The sequence below is a fragment of the Micropterus dolomieu genome, linkage group LG06 (assembly GCF_021292245.1).
Source record: "Micropterus dolomieu isolate WLL.071019.BEF.003 ecotype Adirondacks linkage group LG06, ASM2129224v1, whole genome shotgun sequence".
In the NCBI taxonomy this organism is placed as follows: Eukaryota; Metazoa; Chordata; class Actinopteri; order Centrarchiformes; family Centrarchidae; genus Micropterus; species Micropterus dolomieu.
This window is the reverse complement of record NC_060155.1, coordinates 5,539,442-5,550,954: the sequence shown is the minus strand read 5'-3', so window position 1 is coordinate 5,550,954 and position 11,513 is coordinate 5,539,442. Positions and strand designations below refer to the sequence as shown.

At 40.1% G+C, this 11,513-nt stretch overlaps 1 protein-coding gene across 4 annotated transcripts in view; it reads right to left on the bottom strand.

Annotated features, from left to right (window-relative positions):
- LOC123973094 (sodium- and chloride-dependent GABA transporter 3-like) overlaps window positions 1–11,513 on the bottom strand; it is a 23,783-nt gene that overhangs the window by 4,318 nt on the left and 7,952 nt on the right. For all 4 annotated transcript variants that reach the window (XM_046052967.1, XM_046052966.1, XM_046052968.1 and 1 more), the window contains 8 exons: window positions 4,295–4,427; window positions 4,071–4,205; window positions 3,136–3,239; window positions 2,837–2,961; window positions 2,633–2,745; window positions 2,413–2,550; window positions 2,209–2,311; window positions 1,853–1,953 (listed from right to left, as the gene is read on the bottom strand). In XM_046052967.1, the coding sequence (XP_045908923.1) occupies window positions 1,853–1,953; window positions 2,209–2,311; window positions 2,413–2,550; window positions 2,633–2,745; window positions 2,837–2,961; window positions 3,136–3,239; window positions 4,071–4,205; window positions 4,295–4,427 (952 nt within the window). The remainder of the gene's footprint in view (window positions 1–1,852; window positions 1,954–2,208; window positions 2,312–2,412; window positions 2,551–2,632; window positions 2,746–2,836; window positions 2,962–3,135; window positions 3,240–4,070; window positions 4,206–4,294; window positions 4,428–11,513) is intronic.

The following is an 11,513-nucleotide window of genomic DNA, read 5'->3' as shown; positions in this document are numbered from 1 at the left end:
GCAGAGGAAAACACAGCTGGAAGGTTTTCATACCGCTTATCTGTCTTTACATTCTGAGGAATGTTGAAACGTTTTAACTTAAAAAAGAGACAGCTGTGTGGATCGCTGGTGTGTGTGTCGCATTGAACATTACGTCGCGGCAGTTGTGTGTGGCGTCGCTACGACGAAACGGAGCAGGGCCGAGTAGAGCTGAGTCTATCGATTTGCGCTATGGTAGCATTTTTTGGCAAGGCAGCATAGATCGTCAGAACACCGGTAACAGTTCAACGTTTAGTCCTAAAAGACGATGCAACTCCGACTCTGTTTGGGCCTGAAAATTTACAATCACAACCTGTAAGTTTGCTTTATTGGTTGTGAATTATATTTAAAATAAACACGGCAATGTAACTTCACAGACTGTTCAAGTGCGGAGTTGTTGTAAACATTGGCTAACACAGCTAAAGTTATACCTATAATGCTAATGTTACACCCGATGTGAAAGCTACTGAGCAAACGTTCAAATTGTTTGGCCAATTTTTATGTAAAATTTTGTAGTGGTTTATGGTAAGATGTGGAACAATGATGTTGTGCGGTTGTGGACTTGTGAGTAACTTATACCATCTGCTAAGTTACGGTCGCAGTCTGAAGCGGCTTTGATTTGGATCACACTACCTTGTTTCTTACGACCCGCCCTTTTCTGCTTCTGATTGGCTAGTAGTCCTTACCTGGGAACTGCGCATGTGCAACTCCCAACGAAGACTTTGTACAAGTAAGATGCATCACTCTGTAGCTCAAGAGCGGAGCGTACAACACATGTGCAGTATGAGGAAAATATGGTGTTTTTTGAAAATTAAACTATGTAAACCTGTTCTGGTACAACCCCTAATTAAGATTTGCTACCTGAAAATGAGCATAATACCATCTCTTTAATGTAAATGTGTTTTGCCTTTGGTATCTTCTGAGTTCAGATGTACAGGTGGAACCTTGTACTTAAGATGGGGGGTGTGACGCCCCTCCTACTGTTTGGAGGTTGTCCTGCCAACCTCAGCAGACAATTGGCTGAATTGGGTGGGTCATCAGGTGATTGCTCTCACCTGGACCCAGGGGCTATAAAAGCTGGCCCATGTATTTAGTTCACTCTCTCCCTTCTAGCAGGTTCCATGCATTCTGTGGCATCTTTTTTTGAGTCTGGACACTCAGATCGGAACTGATGCAACTTTGATTAACGAAAAAGCTCCACAAAGGCCATCATCATACATGTGGCTCTCTTCTTCCTCTACTGTTACCTTGCTATCATCTGCTCACAAAGTCCCTTTCTTACACCTGAAATCCACCGGGTCATGAGCTCTCTTTTGAGTTACAAGTGCATGCTACTTATCTGAGCGGACGTAGTAGAGCGAGAGAGAGTTGTGGGGCAGATGCGTTGTACAGCGGCAGAAAAATTAATAAATGTCATGGGGGACAGAAAGTTGTGAACATTTGTCATAATTCGGGAGAGATGTGACTCCGGGACTAAACCGAGGGAGGGCAATGAAATACAGGAGTCTCCCATGAAATTCGGGAGGGTTAGCAAGTATGAGCTAACCGTGGCTAACCTCTGTGGCTTGCTTACATCTGTGTCACAGCATGCTGCTGTGTATGACGTTGTTTTATTCTTCTGCACATGCGGTTCACTTTCAGGCCGTTGAGAGTACACACTGGAGTCTGATATGGGCCACATTTAAACAATAATGTGAATTGTCAAACAAAAAAGATCGGATCTGGGGAAAGAATCGCTATTGAGCATTAAGACATGCAGTCTGAACATAGCCTTAGTCTTGTTATTAGAGCAATGGAACTACATTTTGTTGCTGTTCAAACCTTCCTGACTCACCAGTGACAGCAGAGGAATGATGTATTTCCAGCACAGTTTGAAAAAAACACAGGGTCTCTGTCCTGTCATGTCCTCAATGACGTTAATAACACGGTCGGCACCTGATGGAAATTTATAGTGTGGATTAGACCAGTTTTAAAGTATTTTTATTAGTATTGTGGAGTGTTATAGCTAAAATAAGACTGTGATCGAGGAGGAAGGATAAACAATCTCTTTAAAATATTTGGTTGTATTCAAGCATTCTGACTCGGGATAGTTTTAAATATAAAGCATAACCTCATAAGTGATTATTGAATAATAACACATGTATAGGAATGGTTAGAAAGTGGATATAATATAAATGCTTTCATGCTTACCAAAACCCCAGGCCAGAGCTAGACACTCAGATAAAGCCATGACATAATGAAAAGCTCTGGTAGTGCCATAATAATCAATAAGCTGAAATATGTAAATCCCTCCCTACAGCAGGAAGAGACAAGATGTTAATGTGACAAATAGCTTTAAAAACATTTTATGAAAATAGTAGTTGTGATGTATTTTCATGGAAATATTTTATTTACCTCAGTGACCAACATCAGATGTATGAGGAAGAAGGAGGAACAGATGAAAAGGACGTGCATCTCATGTCTGCCAGGTTTACGAAACAGCTTTGGAAACAAGTCGCTTATTGAGGTGATATAACTTTCAACTGTCACAAACTGGGGAGAAAATAAAATGGTTTTCTCATTTTTCAATTTTTTACTGCCTGCAATGTATCAGTTATTAATGAAAACATCTTACATGTGTGTCAACACTGAGAAAAATGAGCATAAGGAAGAAGCAGACTGTCCAGAACTGCGGCAAAGGCATCATAGCTGTTGCCTGAGGGTAAGCAATGAAGGCCAAACCTGGACCTGTGAATGGGAATTAAAAAAAATTATTTGGATCGGGACTTAATATAGAATTTCAACAGCACATCATATCAAATCTTAAAGTAGAGCATACCTGACTCAACCACATTGTCCACTGTAACACCCTGTTTCTGAGCCATGAATCCAAGTACTGAGAAGACGACAAATCCAGCAACAAAACTGGTCCCACTGTTCAGCAGACAGAGCCAAAAGCAGTCTCTAGAGGTCACATAAAGACAGTAGACCCTAGTCAAAAAGGGGACATTCCTAAAGATTTCTTTTTAATATATTGCATGTAATCTGTATCTGTAATTCATCAAAATCTTCTAAAGCTTCTAAAACGAACATAGTAGCCTACAATACCAAAGTTGCTGTGATCTGACTTACACCTACTTGTAACAGTTGTTGTTGTATTCATTATAGCTGCCCAGGACATTTAGAGTCCCAGCAGTCAGGCTGTAGGAGAAACAGACTTGAGATCCAGCTTCTATCCAGACCTGTAAAGTAAGAAAACATACTGAAGTAGGAATTCTTATTTAATTTTCAGTGCGATTCCTAGCAGTAATTTTGAGATGCCTGATAAACAGGACCTCTAATCAGGTCAGATTCAGAATGGATGACAGCACAATGAAAGGATTATGTTGTAAAGATCCCACAACAGAAGACTGACGTGTTAGGGACACGCATCATGTTACCTAATTCAGCTGAAGCATTACACACACACCTTTAAGGTTCAGCGTGTATGTTTTAGTGGCATCTTGTGGCAAGGGTTGTGAATTGCAACCAACAGCTCTCTCACTGCTCACCTCTCCCTTTGCCAGAGCGCAGGAGAAGCTATGGTGGCCGACATGCTCTGTCAGTTCTTCAGCTAAATAGTACATGTAGTCCACCAAATTTCATTTCTCTTCTTACTACTAACAAACCAGATGACTACTACTACTTTCTCTTCTTCTTCTACTTCTTGTTCTTCTTTGTGCATATTCAAAGTAGTGACGAGACGTCCTCTCTACAGCAGTTTGTCCATTTGGGCTACTATAAAAACATGGCAGCTTAAATGGCATCATCCATGTAAGACGACCCGCGGAGTATGTAGATAGAAATGGCTCATTTTAAGGTACTTAAAACATAAGAGTTCATTATGTAAGGTCTTTATACACCACTGAAAACATAGTTATGTATATTATATTGCATTTTGTCAATAGATCCTTCTAAATATTACACACCTAACCTATAAGAAAAAGAATAAAAACATTTTACACATTATAAATTCTCTTCCTCTTTAGAGATGTCCAAGTAATTGTAAAGTTGGGATCAAATAAACAAGCCACCTCAAGGTTGGCCAGGCGGTTCAGATCTGGATACAGGTAGTAGTAGATCCCTTCCCAAGCTCCAGGTAGAGTCAGACCTCTGATGAGTAGGATCAGGAGCATTACGTAGGGGAACGTGGCTGTGAAATACGCTACCTAAAATGAAAAGGAAATTGTTAAAGAAAACATAATGACTGTAAGTTGATGATTATACGCACCAAAGATTTAAAATTTTCCCCCAGGACCTTTCCAGAAGATCTAACACCTTTCCAGGTACTGAAGTAGCAGAACACCCAGCAGGCCAGAAGACACAAAGCCAGATCCCACCTCACACTGCCCAGCTCCTCAATGCCTCTAGACATGGCCAGCACCCGCCGTCTGAGGAGGGGGGAAATTAAACAGGTATACATGATATGTGATATACATATATTATGAAAGTTTACTAAATTACTCCACTGTTATTAAGCAGACTCCTGGCCAGTGAACATGGTGCACTCCAGAGCCAATGCAGGAAACTTTATCTAACATGAATTCATTTTGCCAGTGATTTACATCTATTTGTTTGGAATATAATCAGCACAAAAGTGGAAACCCAACTTGAATTGTGGTTCACAAGGAGTTTAAGCAATTGTATTGCTATAACATTCATTAAATGGGAGTATGTTTGATTGTTCATTTAGTGTGACCTCTGAAAAATGATTGTTTGTTAAATTCAGAATGAAAGCGTGGTGTGGACCTTGCCACACAACATTGTTCCAGCCAATCAGCAAGATTGATAGCGTTAGTGCTCATGCACAGGAGTGATGGGGGAGGTGGGGAGGGTGAGAGAGTCAAGACAAGTCACCTTCAGTGGAATGAAAAAGTGTTTGCCCCCTTCCTGATTTCTTTTTTTTTTTGCATGTTTGTCACACTGAAATGTTTAAGATCATCAAACAAATTGAAACATTAGACAAAGATAACACATGTAAACACAAAATGCAGTTTTTAAATGAAGGTTTTTATGATTAAGGGACAAACACAGGACCATGTAGGTCAACATAAATCAACTGTGGTTTATCACATCTTTGGAAACCTGAGGTCAATTTTTCTTGTCACACCCAGGTGTGATTACTGCCACACCTGTTCTCAATCAAGAAATCATCAACAGTTTTTTTTACAACCGCTAACATAATTTTGTCCAATCTGTAGTCACATTAGCCCCACATTGGCCTGTTCATACCTTATAATTAACACAATTCATGTTGTTTACACAGAATATGCAGTCATTAAACCCATTTTCTCTTTACGTAGACGCTTACCCAATACCAAAACTATTGATGTTTTTTGTGTTATTTTCAATTGCTTGCACGCAACATGTCAGAAATGAAGATATAATTTTTTAAACTTTAAATAATACTTTCTGCTTCTGCTACAATTGCAGCTCAAAATATACATTGAAACAGCTTGTAAAAATTAAACATTGAGAAATAGCTCATTTATTGAAATTTAGGTAAAATAGGTCAACCACAGTTAAATCCAATCTCAACCAGAGACATAGCCAGGTGTTGAAGTTCTTTCAATTACATACACAATGTAGTAAAAAGAGGACTTTCATTTGAGGAACATAGAAGCATCAATGCAGTAAGAGATCTACAAGTGACAATAAATACTAGTAAGAGCTATTAGCACCTACAGTATCAATAGGGTAAATACATAGAGAAAGAAGTAAGAGTAAACAAACAATCAATTGTCTTTACACCGCTCCGAAGCCGCTGGTGACGTTTGGACAATCTCACCGCTGATAGGCTTTCGCAGGAATTCGCGTCTTTGCATTGACTTTGTATGTAACCAAGCTGGCCAAAACGCTGGATTCACATAGTCGAATCAGAAATGTCAAGTCCTGCCTATAGTCAACTGACTATTGTCGACACAGTCTACATGGTGGCTCCGCTTTAATCTTGAGAAGCTGCAGAGCTGCAGTCGCTATTCATTCAACTTACACTGCAAATTTTCAGCTAGACTGAGCCTTATTTTTGTTTATTTTCTCTCTCTCGCCTGCCATTCACCGGTCTTGTGCAAAGTTTTGCGTGCATGCCGTGCTGCCAACAACTGCATGCATGTTGCAGTTCCTCGCGGGTCTACTTCAAGTAGCCGGCTATTTAAAAACAATATAATATTCTTTGTGTGATTAATCAACAGCGATAAATTATCCGAATAAGTTATTTTCGTCTAATCAAATTCTGAAAACCCCATCATAGAAACAGCTGGTTAATGCTGCGCTCAACATTCGCACCATTCCAAGATGACTGACTACGCCAACTGTAGATAGATAGATAGATAGATAGATAGATAGAGGGAAGAGCAAGGCAGAGTTGCAGAATTGACCACAGACTGTATAAAAGAAGTGGACGTAGTGATCATGACGCCACCCGTTGGTTTGTGGACTGGCGTTTTGAAGTCTCGAGTTTGGCTGATAGGGCGCCGCTATATTGATTATTTGCAACCAGGAAGTGCAGTGGAGCTAACGGCCATGTGTGGAGCTTGCTAGCTTTTTTAACAGGGCTGACAATTTTGTCTAGCGAACAACAGGCTTAAAACTAAATGTACTCACCAGAGAAAGTAAACAGCCAACTTCTAATAAGCTTTTTCAACGGCGCTGATAAAATTTATACAGTGCCGTGGGTAGGAGTCACTCTAGCCTGATTGACAGGTCGCAAACCATGGTAACGACTTGTCAATCACAGATAATTCCGGCCTGAAGCATACTCTGCTTTATGGTCTATTTTCCTCTAAACGGGACCATAATTTACTAAATCAACATCATGTTGTATTGAAGAAGACATGAAACTAGCGATTGAGACCATAAACTCATTAGGAAAGTGTTTACTGAGGGAATTATTTAGCTGTGAAGTAGGGTCATTTTACCATTATTTCTAGTGGAACCGGACTTCTTTTTGCAACCACTGGCCGTTCAATCAAACACTGTTCCTGTTCCTGTTGCTACCCAGATAGGTTGAACGGAGACGTACGAATTATTCCCTTTCCAAAACCTAAAACAAATCCAGAAAAATGTAGGGTATCGATTGATTAGTTAGCTAACGCTAGCTACTACTCAAGTTCAAGTTTAGGTTCAAGTTACTACTGAATGTAACATTATGAGGCCCTACTCTTTTTACTTTTCAATAATTGTAATAGTTTATAGCGACCTGCCCAGCTTTATAGGAACACCGTTAATCCTTAATATCGTTGTCCTCTGTCGCAATCGTCAGGTGATGTGGTGGTTCACTATTACTCTGTGATCGGTAGGCTTGAGCTTCTGTCTTTATATTTTTGACGTCAGTTTGACAGCCTGAATATAACCTTCAATTGCAGAATGCAACTGCAAAACTGTCTGCTTCATTTTGAGAATATTTCTCCAGGGAGTGCATATAGACAGTGATAAAAGTGATAAAAGTCTGACAGGTCCAACAGTTTGCCGGACTTAGCAACAGTAACTTAGGGGGGAGTGGCTTAGCAAAGGGACAATTGGGTTGGTGGCTGCTGTGCAGTTAAATAATGAAATTGAACATCTTAACTGCTTCAAGAAATTACACCTTTACAATTGCGGCAGGGGGTAAAAATGACCCCCCATGAGTTCTAGGGGTTATTGGAATATTGGCGGTTCGAGTTTTAAATTTCCTGCTTTCATCACATAGCTCCACCGGTTCACATCACCACCACGTTCTCCTCAGTGTTTTTGTGTTTACAGTGTCGTTGGTCACTTACGCAAGTGCAAGGCAATATGCTTCATGAATGGAACAATCAACAAACAAAATGGTTAGTGGGATTGCCTGTGTTATCTGCAACGGCTGAAATCAACCCGCATTTGGCGGTTTTGGGGGTTTAAATGTCAAGTTCAGGTTGTGAGGATGACCTACGCAACCTAGGAGCAGAATGTGGAATCAGCATATAAGTTATACATGTGGAAAATGTAATAAATTCTGTACTTCAATGCAAGTGAGCCAGAACAGGGGTGATGTGTGTTTTTTCCTGATAACAGTCTAGCAGCTGTATTTAAACCATTTGAAGTCGAGAAAACGTGGAATGGGTCCATGTCAAGTGAACAGTTATCCAGCCAAGAGGAGATAAATGCATGTATAACTGTTCCCAGTTCCTTGTGAGATAAAAATAGCTTAATTTAGCTATGGTTCTAAGGGCAAAAGATGCCCTTCACAACACAACTGAAAATTCAAAGAAGTGTGCATGAAAACAGTAAGATTTTTTATTACATTATGAAAATTTATATACAGGGGACCTAGCGCTTTGACAGAGCTCGGAGGGCCAAATAAAATTACTTAGGTTTTGTTTTCATCAAGTTGGATGTAGTTTATCACCTTCCAGCATTGGTGTCATCCAGACAGTTAAAGGTTAAGTGTGTAAGTTCTAGTGACATCTAGTGGTGAAGGTTGCGAATTGCACCCCCCCTCCCCTACCCAAGCAAGCAGTATAGCTACCGTGCCTGAGACAGGACAAACATGTCATCTATGAGATGAAAGAGATTGCTAGTCAAGAAATAAGTTTCTTTTAGATATATATATTAAGAAATTATATAAATTATGTAACTGGCACATTTCTGTCCATGTAACAAAGCCATAACAGAGCGCTGGAGAAGAACTACATGAAGTTACAATCCAACAAGATATTTTTTCTACCAGCGCAGTAAAGGTTTAGCTGGCTGATCTGAGCTCCGATGCTGGAAGCTGCAGTTTTATTGCCAATTAGCAATTAGCTGATTCTCACAAACATAACAAAACCAAAACAGAGCGCTGGAGAGAGAGAGAGTCACTACATGAAATTAATCCAACTAACATAACACCACAAGCCAAAGCACAGCGCTGGAGAATAAACCAACTAACAATAAATGTTTTTCTACCAGTCGGTAAAAGTTTAGCTGGCTGATGCTTCCATGCTCTAAGCTAACGTTAAGGTTTTATTGCCAATTAACGTTACTGATCAGCCGATTGTCTCGCTAACATAACCGTAACCAGCAAAGCCAAACCACAGGCTGGAGAATAAGCAGGCGCCATGAAATGAATCCATATTTCACACCACTGACAGGGGAAACATGTCAAGTCTCTCGTGATTATGGTCAGCTAATAGCTAAAGCTATCAAACAACAGTTTGCATTTGCATCGCTTAAGTCTGACAAACAGTTAATAACCTGTCCAGCAGAAAACAAACAACTTCAGCTCCGCTTTGAAAACATCTGTCCCACATTAACATTATAGCCTTCCATCTAGGAAAATCCACAAAATCCGTTATTTCTGGCTCAGCTGTCTGTCCCGACTCCGTCTGGCTGTCGGCTCTCGTGCTAAATAACACGTGTGCTCCTTCAGTTGTCCAAATGTCACTTCTCTTCTTACTTCTCATAATCCAGAAGACTACTCAGAGACTATATTACTATTATTATTAGTCCCTCTTCTTCTTTGTACGTATTCAATGTAGTGACGGGCATCTACACTATCGGAATTACACAAGCAGAAGATGAACGCCGTGATGACGAAACGCGCTCTGTAGCGCTGTTTGTTCATTGACGGCTACGGTAGAAACATGACGACAAAATACCATGACCTCCACAGCAGGGGTTGCCCGCGGTTATGTAGATATAAATGGCTGCGGTCGAAAAGTAAAAAAAAATCTCCTTTCCTAACCACCTTTCCTTGACCTTGATGGAAAACATCATGAGGTCAAGGAAAAATGTAAAGGAGAATCCATAAGGACTTAGGAAAAGAGGGCCGCGGGGCTCAGAGAATCCGACTGCTCTTTTGTAAGCGATGTAACGTTAATTATGCACGGCGGATGTTACGGACATGTCTTGCCGTGACAAAACTACAATGTTCTGAAGATGGACTACAGAAAGCTTATCTTTGACACTACGCCCCCTGTTGTTGTAATGTAGGCCATCTAAAGGTGGACAACACAGTGGACTATATTAGGGGAGAGCGGGGTAAGTTGTCTCATGTGTAAGTTACAGAGTATATACGGTCTTATACCGTAGGCATGTAGTATGTTAGTAGATACAAACACACACTACATGATCCAGTTATTAATTTAGTTTGGCAACAAGGGTAGCAGACAAATAAGCTTGTAATTAATTTCTAATTGCAAGGAGGAAAGTGTTTTTGAAGGAAGGAAGAAAATTTTCAACAGAAGACAGAGAATGACTAGGAAATGACACCGCCTGACATAATGTTAAAAGCAGTCAGGCAGGTGAAGTTGAAGAACAAATCAATCAGAAGTACAGCTAAAAATTTTGACGTAAGCCGCCGACATCTCTTTTGGCCTCATGGATGTGGAGCCATTTTCATACAGTATTCGAAAGAAGTTAAGAAGTTATACATTTAAGCAAGTTATCTGCAGCATTACATTCAATAACCATAGATCTATTTGCACTCCAGAGAACGTGTGATTTCTAAGTTCAAAGAAAGACGTTGTCCCACTTAATGTGTGTGCTCTGCCAACATTTATGTTTTGAATTAAATTATTTATTTTCCTAATTCTCTAAGCTTGATTGTTGATTGATTTTACTTTTAGTTCTGGTTACAATTTGAAATTGAAATCAATATTCACAATGAAGTGTTCTAACTGTTTGATAATCCAGTGTGACAACTTACCCTATGCAGTGTGACAACTTACCTGCCGACGGGGCAAATTGTCACAAGTGCACACTCTCTATTCAACAGTTCCATAATGAGATAAGATATGAAGATGTGATCAATACAAAACTTCTGCCCAAGATTTCATTCTTTCATTTGGTATGACATTTGTACCATTGTGATGTACGGTGCTCAGTAAATATTAGATGGTGTGAAAAGTGTGACAACATACCCCGCTCTCCCCTACTTAATAACCAAGATAGCAAAAAGGCAGATAAGGTAGCCTACTAGTCACTAAATAATGGACAGGGTTGTCACATTGAGAATGCTTGCTCACACTCACCCTCCTGCCCACCCCTATTTATCAACATGAATCCCAATTGTATGGAAATACAGTGTTTCCCACAGAATGACAGCCGAGAGAGAAAATGTAAATAAATGCGCCGAGAGAGAGAGGAGATGCTGAGAGAATATGTGCGCTGCGCAGAGCTCTATCATAAAATACTATTTTACCCATTTTGAATAGTAACAAAATCAATAAAAAATCAGGCAGGCCGCCACAGATAAATCAGTGTGTGGGAAACGCCTACTGTAGAGGTTATCCAGCTGGATCTTTGCCTTTATTAAGGCGAGGATGTCAGCATCTGTGACTGAAGTATTAATTTGCTGAAGGCTGCAGTACATAACCTGAGGCTACACGCTGCAACATTATCCTCACTTTGATCACGTTACAAGACTAGTAACAGCTCGCATGGGTCTCAGTTATTGTTGACAGTTTAAGATATATGCATATTAGCAAGTTATGGCATAAGAGAGAAAAGGGTTAATAGCCAATGGTAACTTACATGGT